The sequence below is a fragment of the Microcaecilia unicolor genome, chromosome 4 (assembly GCF_901765095.1).
Source record: "Microcaecilia unicolor chromosome 4, aMicUni1.1, whole genome shotgun sequence".
Taxonomy (NCBI): domain Eukaryota; kingdom Metazoa; phylum Chordata; class Amphibia; order Gymnophiona; family Siphonopidae; genus Microcaecilia; species Microcaecilia unicolor.
Window position 1 is genome coordinate 226,728,276 of NC_044034.1, and position 24,510 is coordinate 226,752,785.

The 24,510-nt window shown below is 48.7% G+C and overlaps 1 protein-coding gene across 1 annotated transcript in view; it reads left to right on the plus strand.

The window, feature by feature from the left end:
- Positions 1-24,510, plus strand: part of TALDO1 (transaldolase 1) — a 144,311-nt gene that overhangs the window by 74,865 nt on the left and 44,936 nt on the right. Inside the window, exon 6 of the mRNA XM_030201300.1 lies at positions 3,201-3,398. Coding sequence (XP_030057160.1) covers positions 3,201-3,398 — 198 coding nt within the window. The remainder of the gene's footprint in view (positions 1-3,200; positions 3,399-24,510) is intronic.

The window sequence follows — 24,510 nt, forward strand, 5'->3', positions numbered from 1 at the left end:
TATTTTTAGTGTTTTGACTCATGTCTTGGATGTGCTCGGCCTTTCATGTTCTAGCTGGTCCACGAATGCTTGGGCTGCATCCACATTTTCGTAGAATTGTACAGTTCCATTGTGCTGTACTCGTAGCTTTGCCGGGTATAATAGGCTAAACCGTACTTGTAGGCTATGGAGTCTACCGCAGACTCGGGGAAAATTGTTTGCGTTGGAGGGATACTTTAGTGGAATAATCCTGGAAACACATAATCCGTTGCCCTTCCACTTCTAGCTTCCCTCCATTCCTGAGAGCAGATAGTATTTCCATCTTATGGTGATAGTGGAGCAGTCTGAGTATTACCACCCTTGGTCTATCGTTGAGAGCTCTCCTGGGACTCAGCCTATGAGCTCGTTCTATCTTTATTGGGCCTGCGGTACTTTGAGTCAACAATGTCTTAGAAAGCCAAGGCTATAAGAAACCCCGCAGTTCAGCATCTTTTATCAATTCAGGTACTCTGACCAGTCTGAGGTTGTTCCTTCGAGAACGGTTCTCTAAATCGTCCACTTTATCTTCCAGTGATGTCACTGCTTTCTTAAGGTGTTCAATATCTATTGTTGATTTCTGCGCCTTGGTTTCCATGTCGCCTAGTCTTTGCTGTACATCCTGCAAATCTGCAGTAAAGTTTGTAAACTTCTGGTCCATTCCATCTAGCTTATCATTTTATTTGTTGCAGTTGGTGACTCATAGCTTCCTCTACTGCTGTTTTAATTTCTGCAACTATTTCTGAGGCCCATGCAGAACTCACCGATGGGGATGGGGGAGAGCTCTTTTCAGCCATCTTGAGTCCCCCTCCTCTGGTTTTCTCCACCTCCTTTTTTTGATCCTCGGGCCACCATACAAATGTATTAAAGATGGCACTATTGTATTGAAGACCTGTTATTACTGCTGGCAGGTTAGTGCTGTTGCAGGTTGTAAACCCCCTCTACCACCTGTTATATCCTGTACTCTCAAAGCTGCAAGTGAGGTTTTTTTTTTTTTTTTTAGGGCGCTCTATTGCTTGTGTTGGAGGTAGAAGTATAGAAACATAGGAAATGATGGCAGATAAAGGCCATATGGCCTATCCAGTCTCGTTCGTACCATCTACTATCTCTTCCTTTCTTTAAGAGGTCTACATTCTTGTCCCATTCTTGCTTGGCTCTTTTCCACCAGGAGTCTGTTCCACACATCTACTTTTTTGTATAAATTTCCTTGGTGTTACTCCTGACTTTGTCCCCTTGCATCTTCCTATGTCCTGCTCATTCCTGAGATTTCTTTGAATTGAAAGATTTGCCTTCTGTGCATTCAGAGGTATTTAAAATGTCTCCATATTTCTCCCTCCTGACTTTTTCCAAGTATATCTATTGACATCTTTGTCATAATCATAAGGGACAGAAACTGACCGTTTTAGCAGCTGCACTGTGGACTGACATCTTGTAGGATGGAGTTGGAGTTTGAGGGGAGGGTAAGAAGGGAAGTGAGTATTCAGTGTGGGAGGCTAGAAACCAGGCCTTTCACTATTCAGTTTTGTCAGGCATGTTGTAATTTTTGTTGGTACACTTTGTTTTTGTGCCTGTTTAGTCTGATTTTTGACCTTCTGAATTTCAATAAAAAGATTCCAAGTAACAGAACGCAGTGGGGTCCAGAGGTCATCTACTAAAATGGTCAGGTGTATAAGAGCAGTAATGTTTATTAGTAAAGTGCTTTGTGCCTATTTGGTCTGGAATTTTGACCTGTTGAATTTCAATGAAAAGATTCCAAGTAACGGAATGGAGTTGGATCTAGAGGGGCAGCTACTAAAATGGTCAGTTTGTATAAGAGAAGTTTAGTGATCTATACTCCTGAAGTAACGTTTATTAGTAAAACTAGTAAAAAAAAAAAAAGGGCCGTTTCTGAGAGCAATGAAACGGGCACTAGCAAGGTATTTTTGTGCAATGAATGTTTTGAAAGGGATTTTGTGCCAGGGTGGCCCCCCTCCCAGGTGCAAGTGTGTGTTTGTGACAGAGAGTGTGTGGCAGGGTGGCCCCCTTCCTTCCTTCCGTCTCTCCCTGGCAGATGGAAGTGTGTGTTTGTGAGTGAGAGAAGAGTGATTGTGTGTGTGTGAATGAGTGTGTGGCAGGGTGTCACCCGTCCCCCCTTCCCTCCCTCCTTCCTTGCCTGCCTGCCGGTGAAGGGGAGTGATGTCAGTGCTGCATAGCATGCTAATCGTCTGTTGTGTGTGAACTGGTGGAGTAAGGAGTGCCCCCCTTCCTTCCCTCCTTGCTTGCCTGCCTGCCAGTGAAGGGGAGTTATGTCACTGCTGCATAGCATGCTAACTGTCTGTTCTGTGTGAACTGGTGGAGTAAGGAGTTCAGCTGTGTGTGTGTGTTTGTTTGTTTGTGGCTAATCGTCTGTTCTGTGCGATGTGGTGGAGGAAGGAGTGCAGTTGTGTTTATTTTTTTACCTAATGCTGCTGCATTTTGTTGGGTGTCGCCCTCGCGCTCCTCCGCGGCTCCGATTTAAGGCAAGGTGTGGAACTGCGTTTGTTTGTGTTATCTTCACTCGCCCTCGACGTGAGGGCGGGGTGGTCGCAAATGTTGTTTGTAGGGGGTTTGCGTCGGCATCGCAGCATTTGTATTCTGTGTTATCTTCACCCGCCGTGGATGTCATGGCGTGTAGGGGGGCTTGCGGCGGCATTGCAGCGTTTGCATTGTGTGGTACTGCCCTCGATGACGTGTTGACGCGAGGGCGGGGTGGTGATGCTGTTTGGATGTCATGACGTTCTGACGCGAGGGCGGGGTGGACACTCGTGCAGACAAATTCCGATCTCTGGCACCTCACATTCCGGAAGTTGCAGCTTCACTTAGAACGTTGGGATTGCGAATTATGTGCGGAAGATGCGTGGCTGAGGGTGGGTCTATCAGTGACAGTGAGTGGTGCTGACGGGCAGTGCTTCCCTGGGTGAGAATTATTATTGTAGATGAGCAGCTGTAAGTAAGGAATATGTCCTTTTAAGAGCATTACATGTTCAGACCACTACTAGATGACTGCATTTTTATCAAGGGGCTCATGTGTGTTAAACTGCATTTGCCATCATGGTCTATCTTACTGTATTAATATGGTTAATTTGCATGAGGAAAAGGTTTCCTCTCAGGGAGACTTAGCATGCTTCTAGAAATATTTCATAGCTTCTCATTCACATTCTCAACAGGGGTAAAAAGTGTGACTAAGATCTACAATTACTACAAGAAGCATAACTATAAAACTATTGTCATGGGTGCTTCCTTCCGTAACACTGGTGAGATAAAGGCATTAACAGGCTGTGACTACCTCACAATTTCCCCTAAACTCCTGGGAGAGCTCAGCAAGGACAACAGCAAACTAACACCAAACCTCACTGTTGAAAAAGGTATGTTTCCTTGAGAGGGCTTACAGTGCTTTGTAAGTCTTTTGTATGTTTGTACATTTTTCACATTCTGTCACATTCTTTATGGAGCTGCTTTCAGTGTGACTACTTTAGTAGTACGAACTAATCTTGCTTTTTGCAGAAATCTTCACATTTGATTTTGTACCTGGTAACTAATGACTGTAGGTTACTAGATTAGATTAGTTATCTGCTTTACAGGATGGTGCAGTTTTTTTGCCATTGGTAGCTGAGGGTTATCTGAATTCCAGTCTTTTGCAGTATATTTTTTCATGTCTTTGGGCACTTGGGCATTCACATCTTGCTGAGCCAATTGTGCTCCCATATTATCCTGTTGAAAGCTGACTTCTGTCAGTCCCAAGTCTTGTAGATTGAAGCATTAAAAAATTGTTTTTTCTCCCATGATATGCCTATGCTTTGCACCAGGGCTGGTTCAAGGCGTTATGTCCTGAGCCAACACCTCCTTTTTATGTGAGATTTTATATATATCTGCTGTTGTAAACCTCCCTGGATAAGGGTGGGTTAAAAATAGTCTAATCCAATACAGGTGCCTGGGCTCATACCACAAGAATGTCCCCACACTTGCAAGTAGGTGGATCATTTTTCCTATTAACTTCCTGCATGTCCCTTTCTAGTCTTTCTCTACTATTTCCTTCCTCCCCTACAGCTGACTGATGAAGAGGACTGTAGCCTAGTGGTTAGTGCAATGGACTTTGATCCTGGGGACCTGGGTTCGATTCCCACTTCAGCTCCTTGTGACTCTGGGCAAGTTACTTAACCCTCCATTGCCCCAGGTACAAATAAGTACCTGTATATACTATGAGTGGAGGAGTAGTCTAATGGTTAGTGCAGCCTTTAACACAGTCTGTTTGAAACCTACTCTCGGTCTCATTCCCCCATTTTTCTGCAATGTTATCAGAACACCTTACTCACACTCATAATAACCTAGTCTTGTGGTCCTGGTCTCCACATTGTAATCCTTTGTTGTGACTGCACCTCAGTGAGTGGAGTGGAACATGTAGACGTGAATCCTTTGTTTACCCTTTCCAAAAAGGACTAGGGAGCACACAATGAAGCTACAAAGTACTAAATTTTAAACCAGAGAAAATTTTTCTTCACTGACCATGTAAACTCTGAAATTCTTTGTTGGAATGTAGTAAAAGCAGTTATCTTAGCAGGGTTTAAAGGAGTGAAACAGGTAGATGTGAATCACTTGTTTACTCTATCCAAAAGACTAAGGGCCATGCAATGAAGCTACAAAGTAGTAAATTTAAAACAAATTGGAGAAAATCTTTCTTCTCTCAACATGTAATTAAACTCTGAAATTCATTGCCAGAGAATGTAGTAAAAGCAGCTTAGTGGGGTTTAAAGGTTCGGATAGCTTCTTTAAAAAAAAAAAAAAAAAATCCATTTATTAAAATGGACTTGAGGAAAATCCACTGCTTATTTCTAGGATAAGCTAGCATAAAGCGAATGCTACATACCTGTAGAAGGTATTCTCCGAGGACAGCAGGCTGATTATCACTGATAGGGTGACGTCCACGGCAGCCCCTCCAATCGGAATCTTCACTAGCAAAAGCCTTTGCTAGCCCTCGCGCGCCGATGTGCACCGCGCATGCGCGGCCATCTTCCCGCCCGAAACCGGCTCGTGCCGGCCAGTCTCGTATGTAGCAAGACAAAGAGAAGGGAAGACACAACTCCAAAAGGGGAGGCGGGCGGGTTTGTGAGAACAATCAGCCTGCTGTCCTCGGAGAATACCTTCTACAGGTATGTAGCATTCGCTTTCTCTGAGGACAAGCAGGCTGCTTGTTCTCACTGATGGGGTATCCCTAGCCCCCAGGCTCACTCAAAACAACAAACATGGTCAATTGGACCTCGCAATGGCGAGGACATAACTGAGATTGACCTAACAATTTTTCCAACTAACTGAGAGTGTAGCCTGGAACAGAAAAAACATGGGCCTAGGGGGGTGGAGTTGGATTCTAAACCCCGAACAGATTCTGAAGCACTGACTGCCCGAACCGACTGTCGCGTCGGGTATCCTGCTGCAGGCAGTAATGAGATGTGAATGTGTGGACAGAAGACCATGTCGCAGCTTTGCAAATCTCTTCAATAGTGGCTGACTTCAAGTGGGCTACCGACGCTGCCATGGCTCTAACATTATGAGTCGTGACATGACCCTCAAGAGCCAGCCCAGCCTGGGCGTAAGTGAAGGAAATGCAATCTGCTAGCCAATTGGATATGGTGCGTTTCCCCACAGCCACTCCCCTCCTGTTGGGATCAAAAGAAACAAACAATTGGGCGGACTGCCTGTTGGGCTGTGTCCGCTCCAGATAGAAGGCCAATGCTCTCTTGCAGTCCAATGTGTGCAGCTGACGTTCAGCAGGGCAGGAATGAGGACGGGGAAAGAATGTTGGCAAGACAATTGACTGGTTCAGATGGAACTCCGACACAACCTTTTGGCAAGAACTTAGGGTGAGTGCGGAGGACTACTCTGTTATGATGAAATTTGGTGTAAGGGGCCTGGGCTACCAGGGCCTGAAGCTCACTGACTCTACGAGCTGAAGTAACTGCCACCAAGAAAATGACCTTCCAGGTCAAGTACTTCAGATGGCAGGAATTCAGTGGCTCAAAAGGAGGTTTCATCAGCTGGGTGAGAACGACATTGAGATCCCGTGACACTGTAGGAGGTTTGACGGGGGGCTTTGATAAAAGCAAACCTCTCATGAAGCGAACAACTAAAGGCTGTCCTGAGATCGGCTTACCTTCCACACGGTAATGGTATGCACTAATTGCACTAAGGTGAACCCTTACAGAGTTAGTCTTGAGACCAGACTCAGACAAGTGCAGAAGGTATTCAAGCAGGGTCTGTGTAGGACAAGAGCGAGGATCTAGGGCCTTGCTGTCGCACCAGACGGCAAACCTCCTCCATAGAAACAATGTAACTCCTCTTAGTGGAATCTTTCCTGGAAGCAAGCAAGATGCGGGAGACACCCTCTGACAGACCCAAAGAGGCAAAGTCTACGCTCTCAACATCCAGGCCGTGAGAGCCAGAGACTGGAGGTTGGGATGCAGAAGTGCCCCTTCGTCCTGTGTGATGAGGGTCGGAAAACACTCCAATCTCCACGGTTCTTCGGAGGACAACTCCAGAAGAAGAGGGAACCAGATCTGACGCGGCCAAAATGGAGCAATCAGAATCATGGTGCCTCGGTCTTGCTTGAGTTTCAACAAAGTCTTCCCCACCAGAGGTATGGGAGGATAAGCATACAGCAGACCCTCCCCCCAGTCCAGGAGGAAGGCATCCGATGCCAGTCTGCCATGGGCCTGAAGCCTGGAACAGAACTGAGGGACTCTGTGGTTGGCTCGAGATGCGAAGAGATCTACCAAGGGGGTGCCCCACACCTGGAAGATCTGTCGCACTACACGGGAATTGAGCGACCACTCGTGAGGTTGCATAATCCTGCTCAGCCTGTCGGCCAGACTGTTTTTTACGCCTGCCAGATATGTGGCTTGGAGCACCATGCCATGACGGCGAGCCCAGAGCCACATGCTGACGGCTTCCTGACACAGGGGGCGAGATCCTGTGCCCCCCTGCTTGTTGATGTAATACATGGCAACCTGGTTGTCTGTCTGAATTTGGACAATTTGGTGGGACAGCCGATCTCTGAAAGCCTTCAGAGCGTTCCAGACCGCTCGTAACTCCAGGAGATTGATCTGCAGATCGCGTTCCTGGAGGGACCAGCTTCCTTGGGTGTGAAGCCCATCGACATGAGCTCCCCACCCCAGGAGAGACGCATCCGTAGTCAGCACTTTTTGTGGCTGAGGAATTTGGAAATGACGTCCCAGAGTCAAATTGGACCAAATCGTCCACCAATACAGGGATTTGAGAGAACTTGTGGACGGGTGGATCACGTCTTCTAGATCCCCAGCAGCCTGAAACCACTGGGAAGCTAGGGTCCGTTGAGCAGATCTCATGTGAAGGCGGGCCATGGGAGTCACATGAACTGTGGAGGCCATGTGGCCCAGCAATCTCAACATCTGCCGAGCTGTGATCTGCTGGGACGCTCGCACCCGCGAGACGAGGGACAACAAGTTGTTGGCTCTCGCCTCTGGGAGATAGGCACGAGCCGTCCGAGAATCCAGCAGAGCTCCTATGAATTCGAGTTTCTGCACTGGGAGAAGATGGGACTTTGGATAATTTATCACGAACCCCAGTAGCTCCAAGAGGCGAATAGTCATCTGCATGGACTGTAGAGCTCCTGCCTCGGATGTGTTCTTCACCAGCCAATCATCGAGATATGGGAACACGTGTACCCCCAGCCTGCGAAGTGCCGCCGCTACTACAGCCAAGCACTTCGTGAACACTCTGGGCGCAGAGGCGAGCCCAAAGGGTAGCACACAGTAGTGGAAGTGACGTGTGCCCAGCTGAAATCGCAGATACTGTCTGTGAGCTGGCAGTATCGGGATGTGCGTGTAGGCGTCCTTCAAGTCCAGAGAGCATAGCCAGTCGTCTTCCTGAATCATAGGAAGAAGGGTGCCCAGGGAAAGCATCCTGAACTTTTCTTTGACCAGATATTTGTTCAGGGCCCTGTTTTCTTTTCCACAAGGAAGTACCTGGAATAGAATCCCAGCCCTTCCTGCCGGATGGCACGGGCTCGACCGCATTGGCGCTGAGAAGGGCGGAGAGTTCCTCTGCAAGTACCTGCTTGTGTTGGAAGCTGTAAGACTGAGCTCCCGGTGGACAATTTGGAGGTTTTGAGGCCAAATTGAGGGTGTATCCTTGCCGGACTATTTGGAGAACCCACTGATCGGAGGTTATGAGAGGCCACCTTTGGTGAAAAACTTTCAACTTCCCTCCGACCGGCAGGTTGCCCGGCACTGACACTTGGATGTCGGCTATGCTCTGCTGGAGCCAGTCAAAAGCTCGTCCCTTGCTTTTGCTGGGGAGCCGAGGGGCCTTGCTGAGGCGCACGCTGCTGACGAGAGCGAGCGCGCTGGGGCTTAGCCTGGGCCGCAGGCTGTCGAGAAGGAGGATTGTACCTATGCTTGCCAGAAGAGTAGGGAACAATCTTCCTTCCCCCATAAAAACGTCTACCTGTAGAGGTAGAAGCTGAAGGCTGCCGGCGGGAGAACTTGTCGAAAGCGGTATCCCGCTGGTGGAGCTGCTCTACCACCTGTTCGACTTTCTCTCCAAAAATATTATCCGCAAGGCGAGTCCGCAATGCGCTGCTGGATCCTATTCTCCAGGTCGGAGGCACGCAGCCATGAGAGTCTGCGCATCACCACACCTTGAGCAGCGGCCCTGGACGCAACATCAAAGGTGTCATACACCCCTCTGGCCAGGAATTTTCTGCACGCCTTCAGCTGCCTGACCACCTTCTGAAATGGCTTGGCTTGCTCAGGAGGGAGCTTATCCACCAAGCCTACCAGCTGCCGCACATTATTCTGCATATGTATGCTCGTGTAGAGCTGGTAGGACTGGATTTTGGCCACGAGCATAGAAGAATGGTAGGCCTTCCTCCCAAAGGAGTGTAAGGTTCTAGAGTCCTTGCCCGGGGGCGCCGAAGCATGCTCCCTAGAACTCTTAGCCTTCTTTAGGGCCAAATCCACAACTCCAGAGTCGTGAGGCAACTGAGTGCGCATCAGCTCTGGGTCCCCATGGATCCGGTACTGGGACTTGATCTTCTTGGGAATGTGGGGATTACTTAATGGCTTGGTCCAGTTCCCCAGCAATGTCTTTTTTAGGACATGATGCATGGGTACTGTGGACGCTTCCTTAGGTGGAGGATAGTCCAGGAGCTCAAACATTTCAGCCCTGGGCTCGTCCGCCACAACCACCGGGAAGGGGATGGCCGTAGACATCTCCCGGACAAAGGCCGCAAAAGACAGACTCTCGGGAGGAGAAAGCTGCCTTTCAGGGGAGGGAGTGGGATCAGAAGGAAGGCCATCAGACTCCTCGTCAGAGAAATATCTGATGTCCTCCTCCTCCTCCCACGAGGCCTCACCATCAGTATCAGACACAAGTTCACGGACCTGTGTCTGAAGCCGTGCCCGGCTCAACTCCGTGGAACCACGGCCACGGTGGGAGCGTCGAGAGGTAGACTCCCTCGCCCGCACTGGCGAAGCTCCCTTCGCCGACATCGGGGAGCCTTCCTGGGAGGCGACCGCAGTCAGTACCGCAAGCGGCACCGATGTCGGAGACCTCACCCCGGGCAAGGGGCCAGCCGGCGCCCCACTCGACGGTGGCGCAAGCACCCCTTGTACCGGAGGGGAAGGGCGCAACAGCTCTACCAGGATCTCTGGGAGGACGGCCCGGAGACTCTCGTGCAGGGCGGCTGTGGAGAAAGACATAGAAGCCGATGCAGGCGTCGAGGTCAGAGTCTGTTCCGGGCGTGGAGGCTGTTCCAGGCTGTCCATAGTGGAGCACATCGATGCCTACTGGGTGCCAACTCCCTCGGCGACCCAGAGCTCTCGGTGCCGATACGGGAAAGGGACCGGTGTCGATGCTTCTTTGACTTTTTGGAACGAAGCATGTCACCGGAGCTTCCCGGCACCGACGAGGAGGACGTAGAATCCAGCAGTCGCTTCCTCGAGGCCGAAGAAGGTCGGTCTCGGGGGGGCTGCACCGCAGGAGCCCTCAGGGTAGGGGGAGACCCACCCGAAGGCTCACCGCTACCAGCAGGGGAATGGACAGCCCTCACCTGCACTCCAGTCGAAGCACCACCGTCCGACTTCAGCAGAAGTGGAGGTCCCGGTACCGCCGACGCAGCCTTCCGGTGTCTCAGCCCCGATGCAGAGGGTCGATGCCTCGATGCAGTCGCGGCCGAGGACGGAGGTCTGGACGCTGTCGACGTTGATGTACTCGATACTCCCAGTGCCGATGCCGACGAAGAGCCCGAGAACAAAACGTTCCACTGGGCCAATCTCGCTACCTGAGTCCGCTTTTGTAAAAGGGCGCACAGACTACAGGCCTGCAGGCGGTGCCCAGCCCCCAGACACTGAAGACACGACGCGTGCCTGTCAGCGAGATTACCCGGGCACACTGGGTGCACTTCTTGAAGCCGCTGGGAGACTTCGGTGACATGGGCGGAAAAATCACGCCGGCGAGATCAAAACTCGTGATTGCGTAAGGCACCAAAAAGAGGGGGAGAAAAAATTCAACCCGAGGCCTCAAAATGGCCTACCCCGAAGACGAAAAGAAAGTTACCGGGGCAAAAACTGAAAATAGAGGAAAGGGAAAGACCGAAAAGGTCTTCTTCCGAAATCCTTTTTTTCTGTAGCGAAAAGTCAAGAGACGCGCGAGGTCAACTTAAGGGGCGCGAATGGCGTAACACGACCGTACCGAGCGCGCACAAAAGAAGACTGGCCGGCACGAGCCGGTTTCGGGCGGGAAGACTGCCGCGCATGTGCGGTGCGCATCGGCGCACGAGGGCTAGCAAAGGCTTTTGCTAGTGAAGATTCCGATTGGAGGGGCTGCCGTGGACGTCACCCTATCACTGAGAACAAGCAGCCTGCTTGTCCTCTGAGAAAATATGTTGTACTGTTGTGGGATCTTGCCAGGTACTTGAAACCTGGATTGGCTACTGTTGGGGAAACAGCATGCTAGGCTTGATGGCCTTCCTAAATCCCCCCCCCCCCCCCCCCCCCCCCCTCTATTGCCCTGTCTCCATCCACAAGGCTTCTTACATTGCTGTGTCAATTATTGCTCAGATGACCAACAAACTCATCCCTCTTATTCCCAGTGACATATACTTATCTGTATACAAATAGCCCTAATGGTAAGCATTCCTCAGGATGATCTGCAAGTGAGGGAGATCAGCTGCCCCCCCCCCCCTCTATTGCCCTGTCCCCAGCCTAAATAACAGAAAACATCAGTAAATTCCCAGTATATTCCTCTCCCTCCCCTTGTCTCTAATCCCCCCTTAAAAAGGAGCAGTGCACACTTATTGCCATCTTACATCCCTGGAGCTTTAGCTTCAGCTAAGGGACAGATCTCATCCAAGCTGTTCATTCAGCAGCAGCTGCCATTTACTTTCATGTTCTTTACCCTTCAACTCAAAGATTTATTTTGTCAAATATGCAAACTTCTATTCTCCGAGGACAAGCAGGCTGCTTGTTCTCACTGATGGGTGACGTCCGCGGCAGCCCCTCCAATTGGAGATCTTCCCTAGCAAAGACGTTTGCTAGGCCTCGAGAAGTAGACTCCCGCATCGGCGGCGTGGAGCTCCCTCCATCGACATCGTCAGAGAGTCTGCTTGGGAGGCAGCCGACGCGGGCACCGCAAGCGGTACCGGCACTGGAGACCTCACGACGGGCAAGGGGCCAACCGTCGCCTCACTCGACGGCACCAGCCGCGCAAGCACCCCCGGTACCGGAGAAGGGCGCAACAGCTCCTCCAGGATCCCTGGAAGGATGGCCCTGAGGCTCTCGCTTAGAGCGGCTGTTGAGGAAGGCTGGGAGTCCGGTATAGGCGACGAACTGAGAATCTGCTCGGGGCGTGGAGGCGGTACTGGGCTGTCCAGGGTAGAGCGCATAGACACCTCCTGAATAGAGGGTGAGCGGTCCTCCCGGCATCGAAGCCGACTCCCTCTGCGACCCAGAGCTCCACGACGGGAAGGTGACCGGTGCCGATGCTTCTTTGCCTTCACACGAAGCATGTCACCAGAACCTCCCGGTACCGATTAGGACGTCTAATCCAAGCGCCTCTTCCTCGGGGCGGGGTCCGAAGAAGGTCGATCCCGGGGGGGCTGTCCGCAGGAGCCCTTGAGGCAGGGGGAGACCTACTGGAGGGCTCACTGCCACCAGCAGGGGAATGGACAGCCCTCACCTGCACTCCGGACGAAGATGCACCCTCCGACATCAGTACCAACAATGATCTCGGTACCGTAGACGCTGGAGCACTGGCCGATGACCTCGATACTGAGATTGTCGAAACACCAGGCGAGGCCCCGAACAGAACGTTCCACTGGGCCAATCTCGCCGCCTGAGTTCTCTTTTTTTTTTTTTTTTTTTTTTTAACAGAGTACAGGCCTGAGGACGGTGCCCAGCCCCCAGACACTGAAGGCACGAAGCATGCCTATCAGTGAGCGAGAGAGCCCGGTTGCACTGGGTGCACTTCTTGAAGCCACTGGGAGGCTTCGATGACATGGGCGGGAAAAATCACACCGGCGAAATCAAAATTCGCGATGATGGCAAAGGCACCAAAAATAAAAAGGGAGAAAAACCAGTACGGGCGGCCAACAGGGCCGCTATCAAAAGAGAAAGGAAACTTGTACGGGAAAAAACTCGAAAATAAAGGAAAGTTTTTTTTTTAAAGAACATGCGAAGTAGTATAAAAAAGATTTCCGAAACGGAAGGACGCAAGAAAAGCGTGAGGGTCTCCTCAGGGCACAGAACGACAGTAAACACAGCCATCCCGAGCGTGGAAAAAAGACTGACGAACACGAGCAAGTTTGGACGGGAAGACGGTCGCGCATGCTAGGGAAGATCTCCGATTGGAGGGGCTGCCATGGACGTCACCCATCAGTGAGAACAATCAGCCTGCTGTCCTCGGAGAATACCTTCTATAGGTAATCTAGCTTTCGCTTTATAGCTGTTTTCCATTTCCCTATGCCTTTGAATTATAAGGATGCTGTGGCCCACTCCCTCCACAGGGTCGTTGCTGCCACTTTCCCCCTCTTCACAGTGAAGAACACAGCCAGCAACTGAGCTGAGCACTACAGTGCTCTTGGCTTCCACTGCTCCATGCTGAAAAAGAGCTCTGAGTAGGGCTTACAATCATTAGCTGTCAAGATTCATCGTTGACTGAAGTGCCTCCTGTTTCCTCACCAGGAAGACACAGGAAGTAGCAGAAAACAGCAAACGGCATTCATGTGCTGGCAATGACTACATACTCTAGCTGAACATTTATCCCCCAAATTATAGCAGGACTATAATTTTGTTTTATTTGCTTTCAGGCTCTTGTTTTTCTTTACCCTTGCTAACTTCTGTCACTGGCATTATATTGTACTGAATATATTAAAACGGTTATAAAAAATTAAACCACAACTGCTATTGTCTTTCAAGTGTTTTGTTAAAGGGGCTTAATGCAAAGATGAGGATGGCAGAAATTATCAGGACTGCCTACTAACATTAAAAGCCCATATTAAGAGTATCGCAAACAGGCAGCACCAATTGAACAAGGACTGGCTGTTACCTCTTTTTTTTTTTTTTTTTCAGTTAAGCTGAATCAAACAAATTTTGTGAGTGATTTTGAATCGAATTGAGAAATGTTTGACTGAATTGGACTGCTGGGGCAGGGGAGCATTTTATTTATTTTTACTCCAAATAATTTCAAGCTTGAACTTGTTGCCAGTGAAAGTGGGAACAGCAGTTGTCCAAAAACCTTTTGAACCCACATATGCTAAATTATTGGAGGAAAAGACACTGCTTAACCTTGAGGTCAGTAGCATAGAAGTTACTCCTTGGAATTATGCTAGGTACTTGTGACCTGGATTGGCCACTGTTGAACTTAAGATGCTAGCCTATATGGATAATCAGTCTGACACAGTGGCAAATTCTTGTTAGGTTCAAGCCTTACATGCTGCTTGCTAATTTCATAGCAGGCTGTAGTTACGTATGTACTAAAAATTTGTCAATTAAAAGTTTTGCTGTTAATTCTTTAGCACTGCATTACATTTCAAGTTTAATTTGACTCTGTTAAATCTTCAAAAAAAAAATTCAGAAATGGTGGCTGCAATACTTTGCCAGTGGCACATTCTGACCTTGCCTTGGGAATGATTTAAAGCACCTCACATACTCTGAATTTGTACAAGTGCCATCATGTCTACACAATTCAACTTTTGTATGCCTTGCCTTAATCGTGGGCTGGTGTTGGCCAATCATTAATTCTAAATCTCCATTTTTCAAGAGAACATTACTGGCCTTGTATGGCTTAATTTTTGGTTGACTAAGAACTTTCTTTTCTAGGAGGTGGTAGGCTTCATTCACAGCTTTAATAAAACAGGGATGGATACAATAGAAATGCAAAGGATTCTCTAGCATTGCTAGCCCTGCCTTGGTGATAAAACATTGTAAAGGTACAGTCCATTGCTATGTTCTGCTTCTCTGCATAGAAATACCATACTTTTCTTGGCTTGCATTAACTGTGTATAAGGGATTTAGCTCTGATACTATGTAAGAAGACTTGCATGCAGTTTGATGCCTTCAGAGCTGCATTTACTTCTCACTGCCCAAGCTGCTTTTTTTTGTGGCTGTTGCATTTTAGTCTCTTGCATGAATCTTCTGAAAAGTGGCATCTTAAGAGAGGAACCTAGGTAGAGGAAAGCAACTCAAAACAGCCTAGTACGTTGCTGGTGTTCTATAGTATTTAAACTATTGATTTCTCCTTGTATGAGACATTCAAATTTTTGGATGGTATCTTTGGATACCAATTTTGGCAGGAATGCCTTTTACTGAAGTGGTCTCTATTAAATCTTAAGTATCTAGAGGCATCTAGAATAGAAATTCGTGTATTAACTGTTCCAACTTGCATCATAAGAACCCTGGTCCTTCTTTTAAGGAGGACCAGGTTTCTTATGATGGAAGAGTAAGAGTAGTGCATTTTTCAGAGCCAGAGCTGGGGAACTCAGCCAGGAAGGCATGGTCCAGCCAGAAAAGATAAAAACCCAGATATGAGAGATGGGGATTGGTGGTGGTGGGGGGAGGAAGCCCCCCCCAGACAACACTTCAACAAACCTTGCTCAGATGTGGCTTGCATACAGGGTAGGACTGGCTCCCAGAATAAAGGGGTTTGTATACAGTGCAGGGCTACTCCTATTAACTGAACTAGAAGTGCAGTTTAAAGCTGAACAAGCGGGATTTTTCAGTCTTGGCTCCTCAGCACAGGCTAAAACAGGCAAGATCTAGGCCCTAGTGGAGAGCTTCTAGTTGTCACCCACTGCCGTAAGGTGGTGTTGGGCACCCCAGCAGACACTAGAAGGTGCTCTACATAGAAGCTTATTAGATTCTGTCCTTGCCTGAGATCACCAGATTGAAATTTTCACTTCACTTCTCTGCCTACGTATGAATTTTGGAGTACAGCTGCTGTTGCCTCACTGAGGAACCAGTGTCCAGCTGCATGCTGAGCCTGAGAACCAGCACCACCTCCTACTTCAGCTGTAGAACAGGGACATTTTGCCAGTCTGTAGTTTTGTGGAAGTTTCACATCCTGCAATAACAGAATTTAGTGGTCCAAGTTGGAGAGGGCACCCAATCAAACTTTAGACTTGGTATAAAGACATACTTTTTGTAGATTTACTCAAGAGACTTCAAATATATTATGAACAGACGGTGGTGACCTTGGCTTACTTACAGAGACCAGAGTCTGTACCAGACTGTCTAAAGACCCCAGTCTAACTTAGCTGGAAGTTGTTTTTTTTAAACCTTGGGCTTCCTAACTTGCCATCTTGAGACAGGACTATCAGACTCTGAAACTGTGTGTCCAGTTAACCAGTGGCCCAGTGCCTTTAGAAAGTTGTTTCCAGATTCCTGATTGGACTTCTATGTTAGGACTCTAAAATGTCAACCCTGATGACACGAGCTTGAAGTTTCATTTATACCCAAAATCTGGAGCATGCAGTGGAGGACCCCTGAAGAAACATGCATGAATATGGGGGAAAACTAACTCTGGGAACTTTAAGGGATCAGATGAGGGAGGAATCTCAAGTTTGCAGTGCTCAAGCCCAGGCTAAAGATGGGGGAAAGCCTGTACCAAATCAAAGCACAAAAAGGGCATGCCCTTAACTACTGCCAAATGGCCCCCTTTGCTAGGGAGCATTTGGGAGTCATCCAGCTGTTTTTTCAGAGTCTTGCATGATGAGTGTCTTGTGGTGATGTACTCAGCAGTTTCTAAGCAAGACATAGTAAAATCATAAGACAGGCAACTTAAAGAATAACATAGTAGATGATGGCAGATAGACCTATATGATCTATCCAGCCTGCCCAATAACTCATTACATATGGTATGAAGTGATACGTCTTATATACCTGATCTTGATTTATCCTTGTCATTTTTAGGGCATAAGACCGTAGTCTGCCTGGCACTGGCCTTGTTCTAAAATTTCTGAAGTTGTCAAAGCCTCTGAATAGCTCCACTCCAGCCCATTCAAATCTATTCAGCCTTGATCAGGGCACAGACTGTATAAGTCTGCCCAGCACCGACTTTTCTTGGGATCCGATCCTTATTTAACATCTAGTAACTTCAAAAACTGATAACCCCATTTACATTGTTGCAAATGGGCTATTGTTTCGAGTGATTTTAAATATCAACACAAAATAGGTTTTTGGTTAATTTCATATTTTACCTTTGTTCATTGCTTTGCATTGGCTACCCGTTGAAAGATTTGTTACTAAATTATGTAGCACTGAGTATATCTTACTTGGGGGGGGGGGGGGGGGGAGGGGAATCCTGTACATCACTGTATCAGCCTTCATGTTCTTTGTGCTCATCTTTTTCTCAAAAAATTTTTTATATATTGGGACCACAATTGTGGCACGAACTGCAATTAGATTTTAAGGCTGCATTACTATTCCAGGAGGCTTACGGAATAAAGAATTGAGAATTTAGTTATAAAGATGTGTTAATGTCAAGATCAGACTTGGTAAAAAAAAAAAAAAATCCATCATATAATGCAGTCTGTAAATGTGAGCTGGCTGTTACTATTTAAAGTAACTTTTGTTTACTGTTATAGTTGTCTTACGTGTACATATCTTGTAATCAGCCTAGAATTCGCAAGAGCAGCAAATTTAATGCTGTTTAATGAATAAAATGGAGAAGACCCATAAGCAAATTGACCCAGTTCTATTGGACATGGTTAGGGCAAGATTGATAAATTTTCCCCCTTAGCTGACAAGCAAAACAACGTGGGCTAACACTAATTTACTGTTAAACCTTTATGGTTTTAAACCATTGTATAACACTGATAGTCATAACCACCCTAGTAAGAAAATTAGAAGATTAATGTGCCAAGGTCAGAAAATGTTACTGTTAAAATTTGACATACCCAGTGCTTTTATGATGCACAACTAATGAATCTACTAGACAATATATGAGCATTAATGGAGTAGTAGTCAACTGGTTCAGTGGATTTCAAAACAAATCTTACGAGGTCAAAATGTCCAACTTGATATCTGCACCATGGATGTCTGAATATGGAGTAGAGAATGACATGGGGATAAAATTTGGCCCTGTCTCCATGGGTTCTGTCATTCCATCCCCGTGGGCTCTATTCTCATCTACAGAAGCCTAACACTTATGATTTAAAAAATTTTTTTTATAAAGTATTAAAACAATTTGCTGTTCAACTATTTTATTATAAATAGAAACTAACAATGAGCAGCTCTAATAAACCCTTCCACCACACTCTACCCTTCCAACCCCAACAGTAGTTGACTTCTACTACCCCAAGGAACCCTAATCCACCCTGTTAAAATGTCCAGGGGTACAAATTACAACCCATTCTGTATACCATGAGTAGCCTAGTGGTTAGTGCAGTGGACTTTGATCTTGGGGAACAGAGTTCGATTCCCACTGCAGCTCCTTGTGACTCTGGGCAAGTCACTTAACCCTCCATTGCCCCTGGTACAAAATATGTACCTGAATATATGTAAACCACTTTGTAGTTGCAAAATCTCAGAAAGGCGGTATATCAAGTCCCATTTCCCTTCCCCTTCCCTAGAGGGGAGAAATATGACCTATGAAGCACTATTATGATTTTTTAATCTGTGGATGAATAAGTCATCAATCTCAGGATTCAGTCTAGCTCTCCTGTCTTCCACAGTCCCTTCTGCAATACAAGATGTGTGGTTTTTTTTTTTTTAGAAGATATGCTGGTAGCAGGATGTACAGGATCCCCCCCTCAAGCAAATTTTTCTAGCTGTGGCCAGCGTGTTGCTCGTTTTGTTTTTCCAAAATAAAAATATTATTGTCTTCCTCAATCAATCAAACACAAATATAACAGTCCAGTTCATTAATAGGCTTCAAAATAGAAAGTGACACAGGGACAAAGTTTGTCCCGTCCTGATGGGCTCTATCCCCATCCCTGCAGGACAGTTTGTCCTGTCCTCCGGGCTCTGTCCCTCTCCCCATCCCCGTGCCAGTCTCTAACGTGGAGTCCCAATTAGGGCAAGACTAACATTCAAATCTAGCACCATAAACAATATTGTTTGGAATGTCGCCTGAATATATGTTTGGACCTAATCAAACTAGCAATCGGAAATGCTAGACCTGGAGCTAAGAGGTTCGCTTCTGCATTTGCCTAACAAAGTGGCTTCTAAACCTAGTCCTGGAGGCATCCCAGCCAGTCGGGTACAATGAATATTCATGAGAATTGTATGCATTGCCTCCACTGCATGCAAATCTCATGAATATTTATGGATATCTTGAAAACCTGACTCTGGCTGCGGTGCCTCCAGGATCAAGATTATGGGAACCGCTAGCTTTTTTTTTTTTTTTAAAGTGTACTTAGTTCAGTCCTCTTGGAAACATTTACAAATTTTCACTTTTGGAAATTAAACCTCAATTTTCTATAACCAATAATTCATACCTGCTGTTGATACTGTTAATTGCATATTGTAACTTTTATTTGTTATATGTAAGCCACGAGCCAAAAGGGATAGAAGTTAACTAGATTTCATCCCATAAAATTGGATCCATGCTACAATTTATTTTATCACAGCCTATGCTATCTTTTTTTTTTTTTTTTTTTTTTTTTTTATAGTAACCCACACTGATTTAACCCTACCCCCCCCCTCCCAGGTCCAACTTGCTTATTTGGTATCAATGCTAGATAGACTGACCATAGATTTGGTAGGACTCTAAAAGAAGCACCTGAGGAAATTCATTCTTGACTGCACTACCCTGAAGCTCTAGCACTAATATGAAGATCAGAGTGGCAAGTACCCCAAGAGGTCTTTGTTATACCACAAATCAAGACAACTAAGCAGTATGTTCATATTCCAATTTCCTTGTCATCAAGCAGATGCAGCCATTACAGATGGGTTGTGTCCATCAACCAGCAGAGGGAGATAGAGAGCACACTTTTTTTTCAGTGCCTCATACCAGCTTGCTCCACTGCCTCTCTTCAGTATTCTCGATCTCCCCTAGCAGAGTGGCTGCAGCTTCTTCGAGCTCCATCTAAAATCTGCCTGGAGGTTGCTCCTGTGCTTTTGCAAGTTGTTAGCAGGGGTGTTGGAGGCTATAGCAGCTTCACTTTAAAGGCACATAGGTTCACCCTTTCCCTGCCTTACCCATACCTCCGTGGATGTGGACACATTGCTTAGCTTTCCCTGTCCTTCCCCACCAACAGTGGATGCAGGCACATAGGTTCGCCCTTTCCCTGCCTTTCCCACTCACCTGAGCCTCCGGAGTTCTATTTACCTCTGCTTTCCTCACAGCGTAAAAAAACAAAACAAAAAAAAAGACGCGTCGCGCTTTGGCGCTTAGACGCTGGAACAGAGGTTTTTCCTTGCCTTTTTCTGTGGGACCGGAGCTGTGATACTCGGTCCAGTGAGGTAAGAGTGTTTTCTGACTCCTCCGGGGTGGGTCCGCGATCGGGGCGATTTTGGCGCGAACCGCCATTTTGAATTTTACTGCCGTTTTCGGCGATGGCTGCGGAGACAGTAAAGCGCTGTTCCAAGTGTGGCAAGCGCAGATCAGCAGCGGGGCTCTGTAAATCGTGCTGTACAGACGTTAGAGCCGGCACGAGCATGGCGAGCGCCGATTCTTCGCGCTCTGAGCTGCCAGCGGGCGCCATTTTGAATTTACCACATGGCGTGACCTCCGCTGAGACGGAGAGTCCTGAGCCCAGGGGAAGGCCTCGCAGTGAGGCTGATATGGGAGCTACTAGCCCTGGCAGAGATCCGGGTGCCCAGGGTGAGTTTTTCTCCCCTGATTTTGTCTTATTAATGCATAAAGCATACATGCTTAAAAGAGCTCTCCCACAAAGCCCGGCATGGGCCTCTTCTAATGCCCCCCCGGTGGATTCTAGCCTGAGTATGCCCTCTGAGGCATTATTCCCTGATAATTGGCAGAATATGAAGCGCAGAAGGGCTCGTTCCCCATCAGAGTGTGCTGCACCTCCATTTTCCCCCCCGTGGTCGGGCTGCGAGGATTCGGAGGACTCTGGCAGGCCTTCATGGTCTGAGGAGCCAGAGTCTGGTGCAGAAGTGACTCAGGATCTGGACGATCCCTCCACGGTGAGGATTTTCCACCGTGATGAGTTGCCAGCGCTTATTTCTGATGCCCTGCAGGCTCTCTCTATTGAGGACCCTGCCAGTGGCACAGCCTCCTCTGTGAATCCTAGGATGGCTAGTACCAAAAAGCCTGCTCGAGCCTTTCCTTTGCATGACTCCATCCAAGAGCTTATTTCTGCTCAATGGGCTGACCCCGAGGGACCTTTGAAAGTTTCCAGGGCTATGGGGTAATTATACCCTCTGAGTGAGGAACATATGGCTCGCTTTGCTATGCCTAAAGTGGATGCCCTAGTCACAGCTGTGACAAAGAGAACTACCCTCCCTGTTGAAGGAGGTGTTGCCCTGAAGGATATTCAAGACCATAGACTGGATTCAGCACTTAAACGGTCATTTGAAATTGCAGGTCTCACTATTCGGGCGTCTGCATGCAGTTGTTATGCTGCTAGAGCCTGCCTGGCTTGGTTGCAACAGGCAGTGGAACAGCCCGGTGATGGAGCGGAGCCCTTTTTCAGATGTGGCTCCGCGGATGGAGTCGGCCTTGTCCTTTCTTGCAGACGCCCTTTATGATATTGTCAGAGCTTCGGCTAAACACATGGCAGTAGCAGTGGCGGCGCGCCGTCTTCTTTGGCTACGGCATTGGGCGGCGGACATGGCCTCTAAGCAAAGGTTGGTGAAGTTGCCCTTTCAAGGCCTTCTCCTGTTTGGTGAGGAGTTGGAGAAAATTGTGAAGGGCCTGGGTGAGGCTAAACCCCAGTGCTTGCCTGAAGATAGGCCTCGGCCTTCCTCTAAGGGTGCGGCGGTCCACTCCTCTTGCAGACCTCGCTTCCGTGAAGCTCGAAGGTACCGCCCGGGGTGTTCTGCTGGGTTCACTTCTCGTGCCTGTTTTCAGCAGAGGAACTCCTTTCGCTCGGACAAACGTTCCACAGCCACTGGCTCAAGGCCTGGAGTTCAGGGGCGACCCTCTCAATGATGGTGCGCCGGCCCTCTCCTCGAGTCCTGTCATCGGAGGACGTCTTTCCCTCTTTGCCGAGGAGTGGGTCAACATTTCCTCAGATCAGTGGGTCTTGGACCTGATCAGAGACGGTTACAGAATAGAATTCGACGCCCCTGTGTTTGTGGAGTCCTGATGCGGTTCTGCCGCCAAACGGGCGGCGGTATAGGAGACTTTACAAGGTCTGATTCAGATAGGGGCCGTGTCCCCGGTACCTCCCGCCGAACACCATCTACTTTGTGGTGCCGCGAAAAGGAGGGTCTTTTCGCCCTATTCTGGACTTAAAAGAATTAAACAAGTCCCTGAGAGTGCGGCATTTTCATATGGAAACCCTGCGCTCCATCATTGCGGCGGTACAGCCAGGAGAGTTTCTCACGTCTCTGGACCTGAAAGAAGCTTACTTGCACATTCCAATTTGGCCCCCGCACCAGAAGTTTCTGAGGTTTGCGGTGATGGGAAAGCATTTCCAGTTCCGGGCCTTGCTTTTTGGCCTCGCCACAGCTCCCCGCACCTTTTCGAAGGTTATAGTGGTAGTAGCTGCCTTTCTAAGGCGAGAGGGTATTCGGGTTCACCCGTACCTGGACGACTGGCTCATTCGAGCAAACTGTGCTGCAGAGAGTCAGCATGTAACAGCCAGAGTGGTCTCAGTACTTCAATCTCTGGGCTGGGTCGTCAATTTGGCCAAAAGTCACCTGACCCCCTCGCACTCTCTAGAATATTTGGGGGCCAGGTTTGACACAGCCTCGGGGTATGTGTACTTATCCGAGCAAAGGCGGTGCAAGCTTCAGAATCAGGTCCGTCTGCTCCTGAGGATGCCCCGCCCGCGAGCTTGGGACATTGTCCAGCTGCTTGGATTGATGACGGCCACCATGGAACTGGTGCCCTGGGCGAGAGCGCACCTGAGACCTCTACAGTATGCTCTACTCCAAAGATGGTCTCCAGTATCTCAGGATTACCAATGCAGACTTTCTTGGCTCCCTGCGGCCCGACTCAGCATGGAGTGGTGGCTCTCAGACAGCATGCTGCGGCGAGGAATGCCGCTGGCGCTCCCCGATTGGTGCCTAGTGGTGACAGATGCCAGTCTGAAAGGCTGGGGCGCACATTGCAAGGGGAAGCATGCCCAGGGTCTATGGACACCCGTGGAGTCGGAGTGGTCCATCAACCGCCTAGAGTTGAAAGCGGTGTTTCAGGCGCTTCTGGCCTTTCAAGTGACCCTGGAAGGATTGGCTGTCAGAGTGATGTCGGACAACACGACAGCAGTGGCCTACATAAATCGACAAGGTGACACTCAGTGCAGAGCACTGGCCGCGCAGGCCGAACAGATTTGCCACTGGGCCGAGCTGCATCTATAGTTTCTGTCGGCAGCTCACATTGCAGGTCAGAGCAACGTGCAAGCCGATTTATCTAAGCAGGCATCAGATCGATCCAGCGGAGTGGGAACTTGCAGACGAAGTGTTCCTGCAGATGTGGGGCAAGCCCGTGATCGATCTAATGGCGACAAGCACCAATGCCAAAGTCCCGTGCTTCTTCAGCAGACTGAGAGATCCTCGCGCGGCGGGATTGGATACCTTGGCTCAACCCTGGCCTCCGGGCCTACTGTATGTGTTCCCTCCGTGGCCCTTGATAGGGCGAGTGCTCCTGCAGATTTGGCTGCATCCAGGAGAAGTGGTTCTCGTCGCCCAGGAGGCCTTGGTATGCGGACCTCCGACAGATGCTCGTAGAGGATCCCCTTCAGTTACCTCTGGTTCCACGGTCCGGTGACCATGGAGGACGCTGGCCGATTTGGTCTTATGGCCTGGCGATTGAGAGGGCGCAATTGACAGGCAGAGGCTATTCCAATAAAGTAATTACCACTCTCCTGCAAGCCCGCAAGCGTTCCACTTCCGTGGCTTAGGCCAGGATTTGGTGCTAGTTTGAAGTCTGTTGTGCTGCCAGAGAGATCACACCCCTGCGGGCTCCTGTCTCGCCGATTCTGGACTTTTTGCAGGATGGTGTACAAAAAGGCTTGGCCTATGATTCCCTGTGGGTGCAAGTGGCAGCGTTGGCCTCCCTGCGTGGCAAGGTTGAAGGCGTGTCTTTAGCTGCTCATCCGGATGTGGCACAGTTTCTTAGAGGGGTGCTTCGGCTCCGTCCTCCCGTGCGTGCACTTTGTCCAGCTTGGAACCTGGGGCTAGTGCTGAAGGCCCTTCAGGGTGCTCCCTTTGAACCGCTTCGGCGTGCTTCAGAGAAAGATTTGACACTGAAGGCCGTCTTGTTAGTGGCCATTACTTCGGCGAGACAGGTGTCAGAGCTCCAGGCGCTGTCCTGTAGAGACCCTTTTCTGCAGTTTTCAGAGTCCGGGGTCACGGTTCGGACCGCGCCTTCCTTCTTGCCTAAGGTGGTTTCAGCGTTTCACCTAAACCAACCTATTTTCTTGCCCTCCTTTGTCAAGGAGGAGTTTCCAGAATCTTTTGGGCAATTGCACCTGTTGGACGTGCGCAGGACTCTGCTGCAGTATCTGTGAGTTACTTTCAGGACCTCTGATCATCTATTTGTTTGTTTTGCTATCAGGTCCTCGCAGAGGGTCTCCAGCATCTAAAGCCACTATTGCCCGCTGGCTTAAAGAATCTATCTTTTCAGCTTATTTGCTTGCCGGCCGGCCTCCGCCTGATGCCTTTAAGGCGCATTCCACTAGAGGAATTTCCTCTTCTTGGGCTGAAACTGGAGCGCACTCTCTTCAAGAGATTTGTAGTGCAGCAACATGGGCTTCTAAGCTCTCTTTTGCCCGACATTACAGGTTGGATTTGGCTGCCAGGAGGGATGCACATTTTGGAGCGCAAGTGCTGGCGCGTGGTGTGGCTTGTTCCCACCCTATCTAGGGATTGCTTTGATACA